At 43.5% G+C, this 24,712-nt stretch overlaps 1 protein-coding gene across 5 annotated transcripts in view; it reads right to left on the reverse strand.

Moving 5' to 3' along the window:
• Window positions 1–24,712, reverse strand: part of LOC144829111 (cyclic AMP-dependent transcription factor ATF-7-like) — a 741,502-nt gene that overhangs the window by 187,034 nt on the left and 529,756 nt on the right. For 3 of the 5 annotated variants that reach the window (XM_078687923.1, XM_078687931.1, XM_078687939.1), the window contains exons 5-6: window positions 14,774–14,908; window positions 13,617–13,774 (exon numbers count right to left, since the gene is read on the reverse strand). In XM_078687923.1, the coding sequence (XP_078544049.1) occupies window positions 13,617–13,774; window positions 14,774–14,908 (293 nt within the window). The remainder of the gene's footprint in view (window positions 1–13,616; window positions 13,775–14,773; window positions 14,909–24,712) is intronic. The other 2 variants (XM_078687948.1, XM_078687956.1) reach the window with 1 other exon arrangement.

Raw genomic sequence — 24,712 nt, forward strand, 5'->3', positions numbered from 1 at the left:
GAAATTAGGGCATAAGGGGTGAGATATGACTGAAGGGACCTCCTCCTCGCCCCTATTATTATCAAGGTGTATGGAGGAAGCTTCGTCAAAATTGAGTCAATCAACCTCATCCAGCGCACAAAATCTATTCCAGTGGGCAAACTGGGAAACAAAGGGGTCAAATGGTGGAGGCGGTCCATGCCATGGTTGCTGCCACTGATGAGTAATATGGTGAGGAGCATGTGTGTACCCTCTGTTAATTGGGAAGCTGGATCTAGGGGGATATTGTCTTGGGGGCATGGGTAAGAAGTAAGACAAGGGAAGTGGATTAATTTGAGTAGCAGGTCCACTGCAGGGTGTATTACATATATAATTCACTGCCCCTGTATCCCTGAAATTAACAGTAATAACATCTCCTGCTATGGTCTTGGTGTTCCTGCCCACCCACTCTCCTCTACGTACAGCAAGAATTTCACCACTCATATGGATGGGTAGAGGTTTGTGCAACTGAAGCCACTGGGCACATTTGTTTCTCAGTTCAACAAAAGTTTCTCTTCTACCCTCCTTCAGTGGTGGTACACCCGTCAAAACAACCACAAAGGGAGAAACTTCCGGCGGCAAGTTGATTGTCTTAAAACGGGCCGGCCTTGTCTTTAGTTCCTGAGTCTTATTTGAGGAAGAAGTTGATGTCGAGTTAGTATTCAAGCCATTAGATCCCTTTACTGGTTGATTGCTCACTTTTTTTGGGCCAGAGGATGTTTGCATCTCCAAGGTGGGACCAATCACACTAGGGGTTGGGGAGATACAACAGATTTACCCCCTATTTTAATCAAATGCTGTGTTGAGGTTCCTAGGTTATCTGGTAAGATATTGGCCTTAGTGGAAGGATCTCTCGAAGGCTTGGTACTAGATGTATTTTCCAGAGGCACTTCTTTTGTTTTCCCGTCCATCTGTGTAGGCACATTCCCACTTGCCTTATTAGCCCATTTTAAATTGATTAACGACGTCAGTCTCTCAATTTTAGATATTAAGGGCTTAATTTGAGCCGCTATCGTAGCTTCAAGGTCCGATTTTAAATCTATTACCATATTTTCGACCCAGCAAGGTATGCCTGATGCAGAGTTAGGGGTAGGAGAGACAAGGTTGTGGTTCCTAATTTTAGTTTTAGGCTTTTCCTTAGTCTTAAGCGTGTTCTTACTAGAACCTGTTTTCCCTAATTCTGGCAATACAGGAATAGCTCCTACACTTGATACTTGGGGATGTTTATCTACACTTAACTCTGACTTTTCGGGTGATTGGCAGGCTTCTAGGTCTGGAGTGACCTCAAGATCAACAAATGACGGGTCAGAATCTGACTGAGTTACTGATAAGTCGACAGCATTTGGAACTGTGTATGTGCAAGCAGCGGTCGAAGGTAAAGGGAGGGAACAATTGGTTAGAGATTGCTGGACAGGTGAACTTGCAGTTGCCAAAAGGCCCAAGGACGAGCGTTTGGCATTCATAAGGTCCAAAGATACTCTTTTTTCCAATAGAATAATGCTATGGTCAATTGTCTCATTAACCCGGGAAATAAATTGGTCTATAGGTCCAGTGACTTGTGCTACGGCCATAGCTTTTTTAGTATTGCTTCTAGTTCTACCGCGCATGGTAGACATTTATGGAGGCCTATGCACTGAGTGGTACCAGTAATGACAGTAGAATCCAAGGGGGGTGGCCCGGTCCGGTCTCTACCGGGCAACAACGGGCCCGCCCTTTGCCCGGGCTTCGCCCCGGGCTGCGACCCGCGCGCGTCCCGCGATGTGCGTTAATGCCCTTGGTTAAGTTCCTGTAGAGTGAGAGGGGGCGTGGGACTGGGAGGGGGCGCGGCTCACGCGGGAAGAGGCAACAGCTGATGGAATTGAACGCTGAGCCTCGCAGTCCCGGGGCCGCGCCTCTCGTCTCCTCTGCGGCCTCGCCGGTGGTTTTCCTCCTCCTCACAAGGGCACAAGGGCTGGGACACTGATGAAAAAACAAGCTACTCCTGTAGCGGTAGGCAAGAGTCTGCACCAAAAACCTCTGAGCGAGCGGCACCCGCGAAGCGGGGGCCGCGAGAGGTTATCAGCAGTTTGGTGGGGGCGTGGCACTGGGAGGGGGCGCGGCTCACGCGGGAAGAGGCAACAGCTGATGGAATTGAACGCTGAGCCTCGCAGTCCCGGGGCCGCGCCTCTCGTCTCCTCTGCGGCCTCGCCGGTGGTTTTCCTCCTCCTCACAAGGGCACAAGGGCTGGGACACTGATGAAAAAACAAGCTACTCCTGTAGCGGTAGGCAAGAGTCTGCACCAAAAACCTCTGATCTTCCGAAGCGTCCCTAAGAAGCGACTGGCTTTTAAGCGCTTCCTGTTGGGAGAAGTGCTGGTACTTGGTAAGAGGTGGAAAATACAGACACTGAAGGGCGGAAACCATTTATCTGGAAAGGAGGTTCTTTGAGTGGGTTTATTTGAAGTTAAATTGTGTGGCGAATTGTTCCTCGAAGGCCTTTCGAGGCATTTTAGGTCAGATGAAAAGGGCAAATGTCTGCCGTTACTTTGGTAGGTACTCGAGGAAGGTTTTGAGATGAACAGGGTACCGTAATCACAGTTTAGGAAGGCGTGAGCTGTGCTGTAATATTGTTTATTACCCAACGTGCATTAATGATCGTGTCGACCTCGGAACGATCAAGGCCTGGGTCTGCCCGATGGCCGCTGCTTTTACAATCCGTGGCCCATCGTATAATTCACCGAGTTATTTCACTGGTTAAGAGTTTGTAATTCGATCTGCTGGGTGAGCAAGCGCCTCTATGCGCGTGCGAGCGAGTATGTTATAAAGCGCCTCGCTGAAACTTCGGGGAACCTGGGTGTTGTGTAGGAGGCAGTAATAACCACAGAACACCGGATGCAAGTTATGTCTCTTCCAGGCTAAAAGAATCCTATCTCCTGAGTTGGATGGTAACAATAGCGGGGGCTGGGGGGCTAGGTTGTGTGTGTTACCAAAGACACCTTTCAAGTGTGCGATCCATGCCTCCTCTTCCACATGAATATCTGGGGTCAACACATTATCCTCTCCCCAAAAGGGGGCATTAATTATGGACAAATAATGCTTTGAACTATTTAATACTGCAGCCCTTTGCAAATGTTCCCACATCTCAACCTTTAAAAACTTTAGCCTTATTTTCCTTGCTTTTTTGTATACCTGCTGCTGAGAATTCACGAGGTTCTGATGTCTAGATTTTACCTTCAAACCTGTGGGAAGGTTTTTAAGTGCTTTCGCACAATTATCATCTAACCAAGAGGAGGCCTTACGGTTCCCACTGGCTATAAAACATAGCAAATTGTGATTAATTTCCAACTGAATTCGTTCAAAAGCTGATGGCATTTCGTTGATTGTAATTGGGTCTAGACATATCAATATCTCTGATGCCTGCTTATCTACTATAATCCCAGCAAACATCACTGAGTCCACCCTTTCCCACTTTAAAGCCGCCCCATTTTTCTTTGCAATCAAAGGTTTAATGGCTAACTTAGCACAAGGTTTGGAATTTTCTAGGGATGGAATATGATAATTAATTGCAGCGTGATCGCCAAAAGTATTAACATTAGTCTTAAGTTTGGTAAAGTAATTTCTGATTGTGCCTCAAATCAGAATATAATAAAGGGTTGAAAGGTAGGAACTAGAAGAGAACGTGAAGTCTAGCTGCCCGGTTACAATATCTTGTGGGTTTATTATTAAAAGAATGTTTGCTATTAGTAGCCTATTGAGAAGGTCGCCATAATCACTGTAACTAAAATGGGGGACAGAATGCCCCTCTGCATCTATCAGTCCACATGCAAGCGTGTTAGCCCTTTTGCAGGGGTGGGAGTTAAAGTCGTCCATCCAAACTATGTCACAAGATTTGTGATGTGTACTCTTCAAGGTAGCAATATCTTTTTCTAGGGGAGCCAGAATTTCTGCTTGTTTGGTACCAAAGTTGTTGTTATAGAAATTTATGAGGATCCAAGTTCTATCTTTATAGGCCTCACAGAAAATGATGATATGATAGTACGGAGATGTGTTTACATTTTTTTTTTACCTTTAATGTAAGTGTGTTAGACAGTAGTGTTAATAAACCTCCCGCACTCAAACTAGTGATAAATGGTCTCCGAAGTGTTATGTTAGGATGGCAGTTAAATGATCACTACCCACATAACTAATTATCTAACTAGTAGGATGCCTACTAAATGTTCAAAAGACTTCTTCAGTACATTCATAAAATAATTAATTCCTGAGGAATGATTAAAAAACATGCATTTTGTTAAAAAAAGGTTAAGATTACCCACAGAATTGGTGGAGTAAACTTGGCAGACTTCAGGAAATACCAGACGGCTTTCTCATTTAATCACGGCATTAACTGCTTTAAGAATGTAGGAAGCTACACTCCTTCTTCGATTAACTTGGAGACATTAATGAACTATCTTTTATTAAACTCAGCACTGCCCATTAAGGAAGACATTGCAATGCTGCAAAATGCAATTAATGCCTGTACAAGAGAAACTATAGTAAAAAATAAATTGCCATTTTTCAGAAATGATACATAAAAATTCAAACGTAGCTTGGCTCTGTTCAAATAAGATTGGAGTGAACAAGCAGCGCGCCTTTGATAGAATATGGAGTAGGAAAGAAATGTTATCTATCAGAGAGCGTGGCTCTAGAGACAGATCTTTCGCAAATCTATAAGAAGTATACAAAACTGGAATGCAGATTTCTATAACTTCCTTAAAATAAAGCTAACTATCTCGAAACACCCCTATTTCTCTCATCAGGAGTCTTCCATTACATTATTTATTAAAGTTCAGTGGCGGTCATATTGTATACAATATCTATGGACTCTTGAAACCAATATCTTCTACCAAGCAAAGGAAATGGTCTCTAGATTGGTCCATGGATAACAAGGTGCCATTAACAAATAAAATGTGTTATAATATCTGGAAAGCCACTTACAATAAAAAATTAAATGACCTGCTCCAGTTAAAGGTAATTCTATTTTAGAGAATAACAGTTTTCTGTTAATAGATCGGTTTACTTTAGCACACAAGTCAATCCAAATTGGAAAGACTTGAGAAATACCTCATGCCACGCATGGTGGAAATGACTCTGGTACATTAGATGAGCAGAACGTATTTGGACCAACAATGCACCTGATTTTCAGTCAACTGCCCAATTTGGAACAAATTAGGATCGTATCTAGAAAAGGTTAAACCTCCGCAAACACACAGGAAATATTTATAAACTAGGCCTGGGCGTAGTTTGCTGAGTTTGCTATGCAGAACTCCGCGAAGTTACAAAAATACTCTGCAGAGTTCCGCAAGTGGCGTAGTGCACTGCGAACTGCTGTTCACGCTGGTCTTCCTGCCGCTTGGGTAGAAATTCTACCCGAGCGGCATCTCGCACACTTACCGTGCTCGATTACGAGCAGGGAAAAAAATCTGCTGCACTAAGCGAAGCTTGTTTTCTGCACTGTGCGAAAGGAGCAAAGTTCACCGCCCAGGCCTAGTATAAACACCTTGTCATCAATAATGATGATAAGTCTACCTAACCTACTCTAATGCAAAACAAAATTCCTGTCTTTTTGCTAAGGCATACTTCCTATTTTCTAGTGCCCGTTCCTATGAATTATTTAAATTTTATTTGCCCACTCTTTTCCTTCATTTGTTTCTTCTGGTAAGTATTCTCATAGACAGATTTGTTCAACCCAGTTATTACTACAGTGAATCCAATACGTTATGGCGATGTAATTGAATTGAAACTTGCTATGTAATCTTGCCGTAATGATATGTTATATATGTACCGCTGAATTTATGGTCCACTTTTAAGTATATTCAAAACGCATTAGTCAGAAGAGATTACTCCGATTAGGTCTTCCCTCTGATATATATAAAAATGTAATAAAGCATTTTAAACCTAAAAAAAGTATTGCTGTGGGCGAAATATTTAGGAATACTGATCTAGGACACCTACATCTAAACATTCAGGAAAAACGTCCTAGCCCTACTTTTTTGTAAGGGCAGTAATGTTAACAGACAGCTCAAACCACTGGGAAGACATAGTACATGTAAAGCTATGGGTTGTACTTATGGTGTCATAAGTAAGACAGAATAAAGTGATACACAAACATACTACTCTGGGAATTGTCTAGCAAATACATACAAATGAGACATTTCAAGCATGGTAATACCAGCCCTCTGATATAATGCCAATGAAAAATTGTCGTCAAGAGATTTTCATGTTTGATTTGTGTTTTTGGATCATTAGAGAAGTAATTTAGCTAGGCCAGACATTGCTGATCCGGGCCAAATTTTTCTGGGCGACATTTGTTTAAAATGCCCGATGTGTTCCAGTGATTATGTATTTTTTCAGGAACCATGAGACCTATATACTTAATTTTGGTGTCAAAAGATAGGTTTTGGGAGTCAAGAAGTCTTATAGAGGAGACTCCTGAGAGCAACCCATCCACCATTTTCCAAAATGGAGGCTATGATAGAGGAAGATGAGATATATATATATATATATATATATATATATATATATATAAATTAAACAAATAATAATGTTTTTTAATCCTTTATGTGTACATAAATCAATGTTTGTGATCTGAATATGAAAAACAAATAATGTTACCACTTCTGTTTTAGACACATTTTCATAGTTCACTTTGTTTCGGCAACGTGTGTGGTACATATGCTGAACATTTGGGAAGAGCATATCGACAGGGACATCTTTTTGTAGCACAGGTTTTGCAAGTTCATGTACGTGTAAGTTCTGTGGGTTAGACGCATTCAAAATTTCGTACGTTTTAGCATTCCACCAATATCTTCCCAACCAAATTCACACGGATCTTTCTCTACATATGTATGATCCAAAACATTTACACATCTTCTGATCATGTAGAACGCTCTTTTAATGTGTCCGTGGACATAATATGAAGTCAGTAGAAGGTCACTTAGCGGAACTGATCTCTTGAACTCACTGTACCAAAAAGGTTCTGATTTTTTTCACATTATTTGACAAACTCTTGAAACTTGGTTTTCAGATTTTGAACTGGGTGTATTGAACATTGCCTGGTTTGCATTATGTTTTTTGAATGAAGTGAACCCTGTGGCTTGCTAATTTTTGAGATAAGATATGCAAACCTAATTTTTCATTCTTGTTCCAGAAACAATTCAAACGCAATGATTCTATAACCTGAGAATTGAAGTGCATACCTGGTAACAAACTAACCTAATGGGTTCCGCTCAATGCTGACTGGACAGTTTTACCTCCAAAGATTTTAGCCTCAATAAGTGCGTCGTCTACGCCCCATCCACTGAGATAACTTCCAGCACCCGCAACACAACATTTGTGAGGTGAAAAACACCCATCATTGGATAAAGATCATCAAATTCTACCTGACTGCTCATAAAAACGTCAGCTACAATACAGAAAACACCTTCATCGCAGAAAATTGGCAGGATAGGCTTGTCTTCAAGCTGAGCACGCACATTTTGGAAATTGTTTAGAGCTGTGCATACTGTTACATAGTTTGTGACCAGAAGTGGTAATACTGGTAAAAACTCAACCTTCTTCAGTGGGACGGTATCTAGGAAATCAAAGCATGAATTCCAGCCCACAGAGAATCTGGCTTTTCTTCATCCTTCAGTCCGCACGAATAAGTGATATGATACACTCACCTTTGCGGAACGCAGCATCAGATATAAGATTATTCTCCTCAGCCACTTTGAAACATTCATCTTGTAGTGATTTTGCACACATTGGCAAGGCAGTTGGGCTATATAAGTTTGCAGCTGTGTTTCTTGAGTCTAAAATGATCATTAACAATGTAACAGGAAAAATCACAGGTTCATTGAATTGTATTGGAGATACTTGCCGGCTGATTCAGGATGATTAATGCGCAAATTTGCACCTTTTTGTGGCCATCCGACCCCGCGTGGCAATGGACAAATGTCCGTAGTCTGTTGGGGGTCTGGGAATAGCCGATATCCGGATTCACTATTGGTCCTCTGAATTAGAGGTAGTCAATGACTGGTTGACAGGTGGAAGGGATAACCCAACATATCGGGCTGAGGTCTCTCACTCGGGCCTTGACAACGATGGGGCTTTTTTACGTAGACCGGCTCTCCCGATGTTTCCCAAAGGTGACAGTGGTGGTATTTAAAATCGGACGCTCTGCGTTACGCTTCCCTGAGTGGGACAAGAAACTGACGACTCATACCCCTTTGCGGATGGGCTGCACCAGCTGGATTTTCCGGCTTGAGAAAAAAGTTGGTATCAAAACTCTTGAGGACATGAGGCATGATGCACACATACATTCCTTTCAGGAATTCCAGACACAGTTCTTCCTCTCATGCACACAATTTTGCAAAAATGTACAATAGCGCCATGCGCTGGCGAGCCACATATAAGGCAGAGCCAAGTTGCCATAGTACAGACCCCTTGAAGGCCACCTACCTTACAGTGCGATTGTGGAAGGGAGTGATCTCTAAAATATACAGCATTAGTGGTTCACGAAACGGAGGGGTTTGAGACCATGAAAGGGAGTAGGAGGACTGGGTGTGACCCCTTGACGAGGCGGACTGGCGGGACATTCAGATGTTAGCTGGGAGCTAGTCATTTCTTTTAGGTTGAGGTTAATTCATCTGAAAGACCTGCATTGCTCATATTATACTCCCCAGTGCTTATGGCAGGCAAGCAAAATCCCACATCCACATGCTTCCCCTGCCCACACGCAGATTTTTTCATATTTTTAATGTGGTATTGCCTGTTGATGTTCTGATTTTAGCAAAGAAATGTAGAGACACTTTCACATGTGCTGGACGGGCTAATAGACTTGATCCCCCAAGTTGGGTTTCTCAATATACTGGAGGATCAGGGGGGGCTTTGTCATGACTATACACAAGTGGAGTGGCTACAGTGGTTGCCAAGAGAGATACTGCGCGAAGTGAAAGTCCCGCTGAGCACCCACCCTGGAGGAATAGAGACAGTGAGTGGACTGGTGTGCTAAAAATTTTAAGTCGATCTATCAGGCACACAGATGCCCGCAGAAACACTCAACACTTAACAGTTGTGGTGATATGAAGGACATGACCACGCCATATGGCCCAGTGGGGCCCGTAGGCACACTGGAGGGTTTTTAGGTCTCGCCTGTCGATGCGCATGCGCATCGAGCAAGCGAGACTATAGGGGCTCATCCACACTTTATCTAACTTGCAAGGAATCGTGGCGATTCCTTGCAGTGCCCGTGACTTTTAAGCTCAATGCGCATGTGCATTGAGCTTAAAAGCGCGTGCACAGCCGCCCGCATTCCTCCGACACCTTTGAAGTGAAGCTTAGCTTCACTTCAAAGGCCCGGCTTGTTCACACCCACATGCCGCTCTGCCCCGCTCCGCCCCCTCCCCTGAGTCATCCTGCCTGCCCCTTCCCGCCGTGTCGCATTTCTCCTCCCCCCTCCCCCCTCCCCTCTCCCCTCTCTTCCCTCCGTCTTGTTATCCCTCTATTTGGCACCTTCCCTACGCACATTAATTTCCTGCAGATCTGCGTGTGACTCGAATCGCACTGCTTCCCTCGGGGTCACACAGACTTCTCTTTACCCGTCGTAATGTATTATTTAGGTCGGACATCAAACGAGTTTCCTGCTAATATATTTTTTCACAGCTGCTTGGCCGCTATCTTCTCCATCGTTTAACACCCTTGTTTTTGGTGGTCCCACTCTGGAACAGACCGTGCCCGACCCCCGCCCTGTCCTCCCATCGCCCTCCGAACTGCACCCCAACCCAAACAGCCTCAGAAGGATGAAAGGCCCCTGCTGCGACCACCCCCTTAATGTAATGTCTCTCCTGCAAGCACCCCCCTCCTCCCGCGCACCGCCGACAGCCCCCCCATTCCTCCACCTCCATTGAAAGCCCGGATCCCAGGACGCCACCCCCCCATCCCCCCTCCAGTACCCATCCCCTTTCCGCCTCCTCCCGAGCCATGCTACCCCCCACCTCCCTCACCCATCCAAACTGCGAGCCCAACTCCGCCCCACTGAAACCTCAGTCCCTCTCCCCAATTAGCCCCCCCAGCCTCCATCCTCACTGACTGGCGACCAAACCGCACCCCACCCACTACGCCAATGTACTCGGATCCAATGTACAGGGACATGGGTGGTCTCCGGGGCTTTTTTTTCGGGTCCGGCACATAAGAAAGTGTCGTCTGTTTGCATAAACGTGGATCCTGTACTCAGTGTTTACATCTTTAATAGCACTTGCTATAAACACACTTTACCACTGATGAAGACGAACTGACCCTCCTCTAAAATACCAGAAGGCTGGTCACCAATACCCCCACAAAGCCCGTGCGCTTTTACAACACACTGTAGATTATCTGTTTAAACTACGCAGCATAGGTAAAGACAACAAAGCCTAAAACAGCAGCCTTTTATTTTTATTTTGCGTGAGCAAATGATGCTAGTATTTAGTGTTCAAGCCCGGTGAAGGCAAATTATTAAACTTTCACGTATTGTCCACATCAAAACTAAAGGTGCTAGACTGGCAGAAGACGGATAAAAGCGGCAGCATCAAAAATACTAAATCTTGGTCTTGAGGCGAACCAGCAGTGCCTATTTAAGAATCTAAAACACGACGAAGCTTCCTTCTTAATGTCTTGCTTCATTCTGTTTTGGAGAACGGAGGATAAAATAGGATTTGCACAGCTTTTTATCAAATCGTTAATGTTATTACGGAGGCGTGGCTATAGCCGGCGTGCTCAGGAAATGACAGGCAGTGGCTGGACTCATCTAACCCTTTGCTCCCCGCTCTGACCAAGAAGCGCTGCAACCTGAGCCTGTGTGCAAATTCTTCGCCATTCACAAACCATCAATGGGGTGGGGGGAGGAGACTGCCGAGGAAGCACACATGCAAATCCTGTTGCATCCAGCTCTTGTCTTCTCTTTTTGTATATTCTAATAAATGCCTCCTTTGATTCATTATTAATAGGAATATCTTCAAAAAGCGTCACAACGTAAGGCAGTGAGGCTTCTAATCGGAGAATAGTTATTTTCTATCGTTTTCGTGGTGCGAGCCTGACCCTGGCGCATTACAGCTCTTTAAGGCAGAGCCACGTTACGGTCTCTTTCGGTACAGGTAGGCTGCTGCCATCATTACAGTGGCTCGATTGATTACTGCATCTCGGTGGTAGTGAGAACCTCGTAACAAGTGCTTTAGTGATATGTCCCCAGATTCGCAGGATATTGAGCCGAAGCTGGGATTTGAAGTTAGTTAGTACGCCATGTTCCAAATGTGTTCTAGGCAGTGTCTCAACCTCATCTGCGGAAAAAAATATGCATCGGTATAGACTGGGGGATTATTTTCTAGAGTGGTTACTCCTCGCCCCATAGTGTCGTAATTATAGGACACTGTGTTTCCATTCCTGGCAATTACTATAACAAATTATTGTTCACAGGTTTCGTATCCTATTGGTTTAGCAGAGGCACGCACTCGTGTCTACAACCCCAAGAACACATTTGTTGCTAAATTAAATCTCATTAGTGGTAAGGCGTGGTGTCTTGACGACAGGAAGTGGGATGAGTCAACACTAAGTTGGGAAGCAAAATATTTGTAGGCCACACGTTCGATCACGGAGCGGCAAACGTCATAGATTCATCCTTCCTAGTTTGATTATATGGATGCCTGCCAACACACCTTACTTTTTGAGGCAAAAAGGATGTTAGTTCAACTATTCACTACTCAAAATGTCTTCCCTTTCTTCTGTTGCAAGGTAATGAGGATAGTAAAGCCTGATTGTTTTCCTCCAAATGACTCTTATAGTCTTATCAAACGTTGGAAGGCATGAACATTTAAACTTGATTGTTTTAAACGACTTGCTGCCACATTCTCTGTGCCTTAAATGTTAGGTGTTACTGTTATAGAACAAATTGGTAATTATGTTTTCGTTTCACTTTGACTGTATTTAAATGGCACTACTTGCTTATTTGGCAATATTGTATTGTATTGTATTGTATTGTCCAGCCATTACTTAACACTTTCAATCCCTGAACTGATCAGCGGTGTTTACTGAAGTGGTGGTCTTTAGTGGAACAGTGCAATAGGTCTCGGAGCATTTGAGTTAGAGCTTTTACATTTGTTTATGGCTTTTTTTCTTTGTAATTCTTTAGCATTGCCTACAGGAAACAAAAATGCTAAAGATTTACAAAAAAAACCCATAAACAATTCTAAAAGCACTAACTCTAATGCTGCGAGACCTATTGCATTTCTAATGCTTGTTCTTACTTGGAGTAGATGCCAAAAATGGCATTTAAGGAATGTCACAGGGTCCAAGCCTTGAGCTAGGAAGTCAGTGTATGGCTGGCTAAGGCTGCTCAGACCAAACTGGCTAGACCAAAGGCTCCAGGGGTGGCACAGTGGGATAGTCTGCTGACGACCCCAGTTCAGAAGGCTCCAGAGACACTAACTCAGGCTCTAAGGATTAAGATCCTGTAGGAGTCGTCAGTGCCTGGGTAACTTACATCTTGAGGAGTGCTTTTTAGGTTTTTATCGTCTGCACAAAGAGTGTAAAGTTTTTGACCGTGAGAAGATGTGGGGATGATGCCAGCCAAACTTATCATGGGTTTTGCTTCCATCTCTTTAATGGCCTTGGAGTACATACTGAGGCAGGATTCGCATGACTTGGAATCATGGTCTGACCCCAAATACCAAAAACAAACAGAATAAGGGTCGTTGAGGAACATCTGTCCTTCGAAGTCCGTAAGGGCTGAAAGCCCAAACACTTCAGGGGAGACATCATAGCATTGCATTTTACATAATCTGAGTAGAATTTAGAGTGTGCAAGCTTAAATGCTCACAGTGACCGAGCTTCGGGTCTGCATCGATGCCGCAGAAAAAAGAGAACTGATATCTTTTTGTATGGGGATGGTACAATATGGATTCAGTGACATCACCAGGCATCCCGTCTGACGCCACTACAAAGCTTTGAGGTTTCGGGATCCAGTCGGACACCTGAGATTATTTAACAGGGGAGTAATCTGCAGGTAAAAGTATCCATCAGAAAGGGCGAATTTTCATGTCATAAATTTGAGACTGCATATCACTTTTGGGCCCTTACCGGTCACAAGTCCTGCACACTAGTGCGGTACACTTTTTAATGACAAACGTGTAGGAACATAGAATAAAGAGGTGGTCGAGCAAACAAATTAACAGGGAGAGAGAGCAGAGTCAGAGCTGAGCAAAGGGTCTGGCTCGGATCTTAGAGCCCCTGCACGAGCCGAGTCCTGAAACATATGCGATGTAATTCATACAAAAAACATCCCGTAAAATATGATTACGTCTCTTCAAAATTCAAAAAGTGTCCCACTGGATTACCATTACTATTTGGGTGTGTAGCTGAATTACAAACTGCTGCACTATATATCAAAATAATGTACTAGGTTGCATGTGCCTTATTCAAGTTTGTAATATGCTGAAGTCTTACTATTCCCCAAATATTTCATATAACCCAACAGCCTGCAGCTTTAATATAAAACAAGAGAATAAAAAAGGATAGACAGAACTTTGGCATGCAACTTGATCTAAAGCAAAGCATGCACTACTTCCTTACCCGAGCTGCCTGTTTGAAGGTGGAGCCTGAGTGATGACGGATGTGGGAGATGGTAGGGTTGGATGTAGTGGATCATACCCTAAGTGTAGTGGCAGCGACCCTGGACGCACAATGGTTGGAGTTGGAGTGGAACTCAGAACTGGCTTTGAATGCTGTCCCTGTAGATAATTAAAAAGAATGAAAATGTAAAATGAAACAGCAAGTGACATGTTTAAACATGCAAACAGGATCAGAGGACTGTTGGCCACTTGGAATATGCTCGCCACAAATTTGGAATTCTATATCATAATTTTGCTTGAACGTAACTACCAGTTGGACTGTGCGACAGACAAGGGAAGTTTTATTTACTTGCAGTCTACGTTCTGCATCATGGATATTCTCTATGAATTCATAAACTGTAAAACTATACTTAAGAAGATGTAACCTATGAAGCACCCATAATCCAGACCCAGAAAGGCGCATCATTTGGGAATATCGCTTATAAATCCATTGTTGAGCAATCTCAAGCCACAGTCACCTAAAGAAAAAACGAAGTCTCTTTCTACCAAAGGATGTACACCTCCATCTTATGAGTGGGGGCCACATGCATTATTAATAGCTTGGAAGTCATTACTAATCTTTTCCCTCCAGGAGATGCCTTTCCAAAACATCATCTAAACTCTTTCAGCCCTTGTTCTCCATTTTCTCGAACCCTCCTCTTGCAGTAAAAAAAATTCAAAAGGTAAAACTTCCTTGTTTCAAATGTACCTTTCACACACTGATTGTTACTACAGTTAACTTCCACATCCTCTCTAAATAAACACGTACACTATTAAACCTCTCCACTGTCTTTGTATTTGACTGACAGAATTTCATACATCACATATACTGCCCATGCCAAGTTTACTGTAGGCCATGAGTATTGAAGATCCCATAATATTTCAAGAGGTAAGCAGATTTACATCTCACAAATCTCCTGCTCCTTGCTTGAGGAGCAGTACTGGACACACACACACACACACACACACTGCACACATATCAAGCAAATCTGGCAATCTCGCAAAGCTGGAGTTATGCCCACACGCAACTTAAGGGATTCTTTTCATACACACAGCATACAGTAGCACCATTCTGCAACAAACCACTATCAGTAAAGGTTTACTGATAGCTAAACATACCTTTTCCTCAAATTCTGGTGACCTCGGGCTGGATATGGGGCTGTCTGGAGGTGAAGAATCCACATCAACTGGATCTTCCTCTTTTATTTTAATGTCTGGAGTTGAAGGTAAAGACATATCCAGGGGGCCCGTGCTCTGCAATGGCAAGCAGGTCTAAGTTTAGTGATCAGCAGCTCATTGATTCCACACCTTTCATTCACTCCTTAGTGATTTGTTCTGGCAAGAACCAGTTGTACGGTGACCCCTTCACTGAAACATGAAACAATCAAATCAAGACAGAGGTAGAAAAGCTGTAGTTCCACTCAAGACGAAACATTCACAGGTGAGGAAGCAGAAGCCCTATGTCCAAACAAAAGAAATGTAGTGTAATTCCTTTGCTTCTACACATTACAAATAGTGCAGGGCTTTAACCATCGAGTTATTTTGTCTGGGATCTTACTGGACTACAAAGCTTTAACAATCCAGTGTCTAACCCTGCTAAAAAAAACTCCAGCAAGAAAATGTTTAAGGGTCATTTTATTTACTGGTCCCCTGAAATGATTTATCTTTACAAGAACCTCTTTGGTAATCAAAACTTGAAATGTTTGCTTCTAAATCAAAGTTCTTCTACCTTATTCCTGTCAGTTCTTGGGATCACAATCCCAAATTCTGGTTTTGGTGCTTTGTTCGAACTAGGCTATCACATTCACATAGTTCCCATGTTAACACACTAGGTAGCATTATAGCCATGCTTTAATTTTTTCCCATTAGATCACAGCCTTTTTCCTACAGTTTCCTGCAATAGCTGTATAATGCTTGATTTCCTGCAAAAGCTGTTCAATGCTTGATTTATGTGCCCATTAATCACTGCCAATTTCTGCCCATTTCTAGTTATTAAAGTATTTCCAAATCACCCTGAAACATCTTCGCTATGCTTTCTGTAATGCTGGTGTAGGATCTCTGCATATCCCTGTATGGTTTCCAATTTCCTTATTCACATCTTGCTCAATTCCTAGTATTTAAATGTCTGAAATTCTCGCTGTGCCATTCCCCCAAAAATATAGATTTATTCCTACCGGTTTCATCTGAGAAACGAATTCCTTGTGCAATCATTTTATCATGTTTGCGCAAGTGTTACTAAAGTTCCTCCATGAACTACCTTTGTCAATTATTGTGTGAATGGTCTGGCAGTATGTGTAATATGAACCAGTGAATAGACTTAAGGAACTGTTTATAGAAAGGCTTACTTTCTGTTCTAGTATTCCATAGTATGGAAGTTACAAGATCCAGGATTGGATTGCTCCTCTAACACATTTCTGCTCCTCAGGCGCTAGTCTATTATCCCTCTATAGCAATTTGATCCCGCAACAGTACAATGACAGTCCAGTGCTGTTGTGTTTAAACAATTTATATATGAATTTCAACCAACTAGTTTGATTCCTTTATTTTCTGTGAGATATATATATATATATATATATATATATAGCTTTCCAGTCAAATATGAATGCCTTTCACACATCTTGAGGATTCTTGTCCTGCACAGTAGGCAAAAAGCTATGACTTATGTTTATCCTCAGTGACTTGGAAGTTCCAATTCAACTTCCATTATTTGTTTTACTGAACTAACACAAGGCCCAAGTTCTCTGCTTACACAAAAAGGATTTGGACTACAACTGTGCGAAATTCGTGCAATTTGCTTTCGCTCAAGTATGCAAATTTCAGCAAAATTATGCAAAATCACATCTGGTATTTTGGGCATTATTTTAGTCAAAAATGCTTCCTCGTGACAATTTTTTAGGAAGGGTGCATTCGGCCAAAATAATACTGCATAAAAACAAAGGAATGGTGAACAGTCACCGTGTTTTGTTGTTCTTGTGCTTTCACAGTTCGTTTTTACAGTGAATGGAGCATTTTGCTTTTAATTACTTACTGCAAATAGCGCTTAATTACACAAAGTAGAGGAATGGCGTAATTTCAGAAATTTTGTACAATAACCAAGAGGCGAAATCCCCAAAATAGCGCAAATTACGAGGACAATTCATATTTCATCCAAGTCAAATTTAAACGAGGGGAATGAAATCTCTGGACCCGGTCTTAACGGGAAATATTTAACCGAAGTAGAATCTCTGCAGTAGTAGCACAATTCACTTCATGAAACAGCTAGATAATCCGCTGAATGCAGTGTTTTAAAGAAACTGCTAGCAAGATAGGCCAGTAAGCTAAAACTCATTCTATCCTTACCAGTCATCAAAGTCTATAAATCCAACTTTAAATTAAACGTAGTTTGACAGTCATTAACCAAACCACGATGATAAGAGGATACCTTTGGCAATCAAACTCACAATTACTACTAAGTGCCATTTATTGGCACACTTATTTTTGTAAGTTGCACAGCTGGATGTCCATGGCAAGATCTGAAAAGTTATAGCAGAGGGGAGCAGTGGTGAATTAAAGACAGCCAACATTTATGAGAACAGGATTTGATGAAGGCGTTGTGTACATGTGGGATTATAGATGAAGTCGTCAAGGAGCTTAGTTTTGTTAAAGTGAATAAACAATTTTGTCTGAACACTAGGAGGTGTTTTCTTAGTTATATACTCGAAAATGAGTACAGACTGCAATTTCCCTTGTATGGCATCTCTCTCTACCCCAACCCCATCTGCTTGCCTCTAACTTTCTGCAGTCAGCAAGCTGTCGGATGTGTGAGTGCTGCCCGGTTCTGTTTGATGTGTGCGTTGATCATGTGTATAGGAAAGATGTGTACACATTGTTTCTGCAGGCGCAAATGTTGGTGCTGTCAGAGTGCTCGTGCCCACTCACCTTGTATCTCATCTTGTATGGGGGTGTCTGTATACATGTACCTATTACTTTTTAGCAATTTTGTATGTAAATAGGATTACTGGAAAGGTACCTGTAAAAGTATAACAATATTTTTAGATCTAAAAAGGTTTGTGTAGATTAATGAACATACATGTGTATGTCTGACAATGTAAGGAACATGTTACTTACTCTGTAAGCATCTGTTCATAGGCTGTAGAGCTGCAGATTCACATGCTATGCTGAATTCTGCCATCTAGTGTTGGGCTCCGATATTTGCAAGTCGTTTTTCTTCTGATAAGGTTTTTTTCAGTCACAAGATGCTCTGTGACTCCTATTTTAGTTGATAATAACTTAGGCACCAGCTCCATGTTCAACTGTTTTTCGAACAGCGGGTGAGCACATTATGGAGTACTGAGTAGAAAAACTATTCTGTGCATGTGCTACTTATTTAGTAAAGAATGAGTTCTGTATTTCGAGTACTACAGGCTACAAACTGATGTTTACAGGGTAACATTTTCAATTTGTAGCAAGTGGTGCTGTAGATTTGCATGCTCTGCATACCCCGGAAAACAGTATCCGCCCGCCCCCAACAAGCAGTGGTAGCGTGTGGATGATGCAAATGTCTGAAATGCGGACTGTTTGGCCAATCAATACCTGTTGTCTCGCTACAATGTCTGCACAACAACATAATGGGGGTAACAGGAAGAGGTCTTTTAGCTTTATGATAGCAAGTTTGGATGCACTCAACTATCCACCTGGTGATGACGGACTTGGATAATGGTTGGCCCTTGTGAGATTTGGCAATGGCTATGATCAATTGGTCAGGTTTGTGAAAAGGCTTGATCCTGCAAAATAGTACGTTAGGGCCAATTTTACATCTAGAGTATAGAGAGCTCTCTATGCTACTGAGTCTGGCTGAGGGAAAAAGACGGCGAGCTCTATGCTTTGATTTAGGTGAAAGCGGGAAAACATTTTTTTTCTGAAGGAACATTGGGTTAGTATTGAGTACCACTCTACTTATGAATCTGAATGAAAAGTGTGAGGACTTGCAGCTCACTAATACGCCAATGACAGGGAGAGAGAGTGGGTACTGCCCTGTTTCTGTAGGTAGGACATGGTTGTCATGTCTCTTTTGATTAATACTACCTTGCCCTGGTTGAGAGAGAAAAACACTTTGCGGGTGAGATGTCTTGGCAAAGAACTCTAGGTAACTGATATGGTGCCCTGGTGATGAGTGGCCTACGCTGTCTGTATGGTCATTTGGTCAAAATGCGTCCCCAGCCAACTTGAGAGGCGCCCATGATGATGGTGTTTTTGAGGAAAAAGCTGTCCTGAAACAGATTGTTGCTGTTTCACCACTGCTTAGAGCGGTTGGCGCTGACACTTACCAACACCATATCTTCCCATTGATCCTACGGTTGTGGACGTTGAGCCAGGAAGTACTGAGGTAGCAGGCATATGTGAGGACGTTAGGTACTATAGCAATACAGGAAGCCATTGTACCCAGCAAGTGCAGAAAAGTTCTGATGATTTGGCTGAAACAGAGGTACGAGCTGCTGGAAGGCTAGCACCCTCTGTGGGTTTGTAAAGGCTTTTAGCTCAATCTCTAGAAACAGCTGGATTTGAAGAGGTTGAAGGTGGGATTTGTGAACCTCAGGGTGAGTAGGAGTGAGATGGTAACCTGAGTGTCTGGTAGGCAGTGTTGTTTACCTGGCTCTTGATCAGCCAGTCATTGAGGTAGGGGTAAACTTGGATACGTCCTTCTCAGGTGGGCTGCTGCTACTACTGCTAGACACTTTGCAAAGACCTGTGAAGCAGTGGTGAAGCCAAAGAGGAGTCTCTTGAACTGGTAGTGATGACCACTTACCTTGAAGCGGAGGAAGCGCTGGTGGGTGGGATGGATGGGGGATGTAAAAGTAGCGGTCCTGAGGTCTAGTGCTGCCATGTAGTAGCTTTATTGCAGCAGAAGGCCGAAATCCTCGAGCGTGACTATGTGGAGGAGTTCAGAGAGGATGTAGCGATTTAGGGGCTTGAGGTGAGTCTGATGGAGCTGTCCTTCTTTGAAATGAAGTTAAGAGAGTAGAACACTTTGCCCTGCAGATGAGGGGGCACAGGCCCTATATTCCGTTTTTGCAGCAGCACCTGTACCTCTTCCTGCAAAAGGATGAGATAGTCACTGCTGAAGTGGGTGTGGGGTAAGATGCTGGATTGGGGGTGAGAAAATCTAGGCAATAGCCATGGCAAACCACCAAAAACACTCACTTGTCTGCTGTGATTTCTGCCAGTGAGGGATGAAATCCGGCAGTCTCCCTCTGAAAGGTGTTATGTAACCGGTGGAGGAGGGAGGAAAGAGGAGTGAATGGTGGGAGGTGGAGGCCCCTTTGCCGGAATCGCCTTTGCGCCGGTCCTGGTTGTTGTTGCCCCTTGTAGGCACTCCAGGTGTACTCTTAAACCACATGCAGGTAGTGCTGCTGCTTTTGCAATGAGTGGGCATGGTTTGGTGAAGCAGCTTTGCATCCTGTCCTGTATTGTTGCCTGCAAAAAGAGCCCCAAAGGTGATGGAATGAGATGGGAACCCATGGCTTTAGCAGTGCTAGGGTCCTTGATTTTCTCAAGCATCTGATAACCTAAAGTCAGAACAGATGTCCTTCAAAGGGCAGGTTGAACAAATGTTGCTGGACCTCGGTCTTAATGCCTGACATTTTGAGTCAGAAATGGCGTCTAATGAGGACACTGGTGTTGACCCCACTAGATATGGTGCAAGCCGTGTCAAGGGTGCAGTGAATGGTGGTATTGGAAATAGCTTGACTCCACAAGTATTTTCTCCCCTCTCTTTTAGAGTATCTATGGGATATGAATGACAAACATTTCGTCCCACTGAGCTATGTTGTAGCGGAAAGGGTGGCTGACAGAGCTGGCCAGACTCCAGTGAGTAGTGGCCTCTCTGCTACCCCTTTCATAGCCACTTCTAGGCCACTTAATGGGTGATGAAGCCTTGCCTGTGGCTTGTGTGGAATCCCACTTGCATGCGCTATTGAGGATCAGGGAGTCTGGTGGGATATGACCTCGGATGTAGGCCAGGTCATTGGGAGAAGGTTTGTACTTTTTCTCTACCCATGCCGTTAACACCCTGGCCTTGATGGGATCCTTGAAGGTGTTGGGGGCTGATTTGTGCATATCCTTCAACACTGGAAGAAACTGGACCTTCTTTCAGACTACAAGAGTGCTTCCACAAGGAAATCGTCTTCCTCATTGAGCACAAGCATATGTACTTTGTGGAAAGTGGCCACCCTTTGAATCACCTCGTAGTATGACATGGTGTCGTCGGGGGATGCCATAACAGGATAGTGATCCAAACCTGGATGCCACAGGTGACCAACATCGTAGTCGTCCTATGGGTCTTCTGTGGCCCTGGGTTTTCCTTTGGGTCATCTGTGGGCACTGGGCTGAATGGTGCCTTGTAAGGATTGGCAGAGTGGAAGGGGATGCCTTCCTCATGAGTTGTGGGGAGACCCCTTTGGTGAATGTGAAGGCAACGGAGGTGGTGAATTAGGTGCAGTGGTGAAGGAGGTGAGAGGGTGCAAAGTAGGGGAGAGGGCTGAAGCTCCTGTCTTTGCATTACTAGGTTTAAGAGCGGAGGGAGATCCAAAGCCAGCTACTCTTCAAAAGTTAGCTTCCTCTTTCAAGGCAAAGTCTCTGTAGGTGTTGGAGGGAGCTTTGTTGAGATTTTCTCTATTTGAGGATGGATGAAAAATCGTTTTTCCTTGCATCCAACTGCTCCTGCAGTCTAGGATAGGTTGCTTTGAGTCTACGGAGCCCACCGTCGAAGGAATCCGTGGTGTCTGAACAAATACAGGCAGCAGGGGAATCTATTTACTGCACCCCCACATGTCATATTTTCCAGAAATTAATTTGATAATTGTCCACCTCTAATGGCTAGCCACCAACATTAGCCATTCATAATTCAATTGATACAGACTAGTAGTAGAGAGGCAACCACAAATCCTCTGTGTCCAATGTGGTTTCAGCACAGACTGTCGTGTATTTCTATAGGTTCTGAATCGATCCCCCTATTCCTGACCCTATTCTGGTTAAACTAACTATCAAGTTAACTAACAGTCAGCCCATGAGGCAAGAAATCCCCCATGATGCAGATACCGTTATCTGACGCAGTCACACTACGGCACAGGAACGTGTTATCTGATTAGGTCATAACGCTTGAGATCTAATTAGACAAGCGACATTCCTCCAGCCCCTGATAAGGCATACGACGTTCTCATAACAAATCAAACCTATGACAACCTGGATAATCCGTGCGGCCATTGTTTTGATTTCACAGAGAACTTTTGCAAAAGAATGTGCTAACGAGCAAGTCGTATGACATCTTTATTGACGTACCTATGTCCATCCTTACGTCAATCTCGGCACCTTTAAGGTATAAATATTGCCGACCTTGCCCTATGCAAACACACGCGTGGTGACAAGACGGAGCAGCCATACTTGCCGAAGCCGAGAGCAGAAGCAGACCCCGCTGGCAGCAGCCCCGCCTTCCTGACGCGCTGAGAGACGCGCTGCTATCTCAAGCCGAGAGACCCAGCACCGGCGCTTCTGGGCAGCCCTCGCAGGCAGCCTGGAATATCGAGAGCAGAGAAAGAGATACCATTCCTCATTCATCCTAACTTCCAGGTACAGAACTGAATAACCCCTCACAGAGAATTCTTTAGTTATTCACTTGGCAAAAACAAACTTAACTTAAACTGTAACTTTCTATTCCCGCCCACGCATTAGACTTAGGTCAGGTACACGGGGTAGGCGTATTTAGAAACACCAGTTGAGTACGTTTAGTCAAATGTATATGTGTATGTAAATATATTTTAATCATTTTAAACATCATATGGCTCAGAAACCATATCAATGTTTTTACAGTATTATTTTATACTATTGCTTTTAATGTATGCACTTTACTTAACTATAAGTATTGCAATAATATCGATCCATTTCTCTTGTACGAGAAAAGAGACTGATCAATAAATAACACCTTTTTATTGAACACGCCCGTCTCTTCCTTTTCTCTACATTCTGATGAGACTAAGAATGCACGTACTGACTGAGTAAAATAATTGCCTTGTGCTCACACGACTCTTGAGATTGACTCTTGATTAGGGGAGAGCAAAGTTGTCATGTTCTATGGTTGTCAGAAACTAAATCCCTTCTTGTCTAATCAGGGGAGTTAATCCTTCCTTGAACATTCGAGAAAGTTTCTAGCGAACTCTGAGCTTAGCTGGCAAACCCAAAAATTAAGTCTAGCATCGACAGTAGTAGACCTAGTTAACGTCTGGCCTAGGCCTTTACTGCTGTAGGTACTATTCCAATGCGCAGAGCCTATTGGGAAAATAGGAGCTACACTACATGGCGCCCAACGTAGGGCGCCATGTAGTGTAGCTCCTATTTTCCCAATAGGCTCTGCGCATTGGAATAGTACCTACAGCAGTAAAGGCCTAGGCCAGACGTTAACTAGGTCTACTACTGTCGATGCTAGACTTAATTTTTGGGTTTGCCAGCTAAGCTCAGAGTTCGCTAGAAACTAAATCCCTTCTTGTCCAATCAGGGGAGTTAATCCTTCCTTGAACATTCGAGAAAGTTTCTAGCGAACTCTGAGCTTAGCTGGCAAACCCAAAAATTAAGTCTAGCATCGACAGTAGTAGACCTAGTTAACGTCTGGCCTAGGCCTTTACTGCTGTAGGTACTATTCCAATGCGCAGAGCCTATTGGGAAAATAGGAGCTACACTACAAGACAGTGGTTTCAGAGTTGATGGAGACCGGAGGTGGAGATTCACCTTGGTGCTGGTATGACATGCAGCTTTGAAGGTGCTCAAGGTTTTTGGATGGTCTTATGGCTTAACAGCCGGCCAGTGGCAAATCCCTAAGTTGGGAGCAACGTTGGCGGTGAAGACTCTGGTTAGTGCTGACTGGAGCTCATCTGCAGCAGAGGCTGTGAAGTGGTCAGATGGCTTAATGCCCAACCCCCTAGAAGACGGTGCTATGCCGCTGACTAATGCTTTCTAGGAAACATGGTTTGTGTATCAGTGTCAAACATACTTGCAGAAGTATTGTTCAAGGCCTGAAGGTCATTGGGTTGACAAACCCCCTTAGTGCTTCCTCTGTCTGGTCGGAGACAGAGAAAAAGTGCTGATGGGCAGGATGCTAGAAGGGCCCGCATCCTCACCTTCCTCAACACTGGGCAAGGCATGTTCGCCAAATATGTCAGGAGTGTCATCAGAGGCCTGCAGCTGCATCTTCTTATTAGCCCAACTTCTGTCCTGTCCATACTGGAGGATTTCTTTGAGCAGGTGGTGAGACAGGCCTGGCATGTGGTGAGACAGGCCTGGCATGCGGTGTCATAGCGGTAAGGGGAAAGAAAGGTAGAGGCTGCAAAGTTCGTATGGGGACAGTACTGAAAAGGCATCCATTCTCTCACCAAGAGTGCACTGTTTGTGGGGAAATCATCGAAGATGAGGGGATTGCACTACTAAGAATTCAAAAAGTCCTAAAGGTCATAAGTGATGCCAAGTCAGTCTCCGGTGATTGTCGTCAAGGGGAATACTGACAACAAATAATTTTTCCTAAGAATCGTAATCAAATCATACTGTCTGGGCCGGACAGTACACATTCTAACCTTATGGCAGAAAAAAACAATCTAAATAGTGTTGGTGCCCATGCACATTGCCAAGTAACGGAGGAGTCACAGTGCATTGTGTGAGTTGAAAGGCTTTCTTCAAAGAAAAACAACTTGCAAACATCCAAATCCAACACTAGATGGCAGGAGTATGCAGATCATGTGTATCTACAGCAACACATGCTACACACATTACACACATGGGTGTGTGAGTGCATAGATATACATGTTATGCCTTGTACAAAAATATTACTAAGTGTAATATGTGGGAATGTCTGTATATATTTAATTGTGAGGGAGTATCGGAATACACACATACATATATATTAATTTTTTTGTTATTAAAAAACACTGTCCCTCCACTGTGACTCACACCAAACCGTTCTGACTACTATGGACTCTCAAACATCCTTGCAAAATCTTTCCTCCTCCTATCCATTTTATCCAACTAACAGGCACACAT

The sequence above is a fragment of the Lissotriton helveticus genome, chromosome 1_1 (assembly GCF_964261635.1).
Source record: "Lissotriton helveticus chromosome 1_1, aLisHel1.1, whole genome shotgun sequence".
NCBI lineage: Eukaryota > Metazoa > Chordata > Amphibia > Caudata > Salamandridae > Lissotriton > Lissotriton helveticus.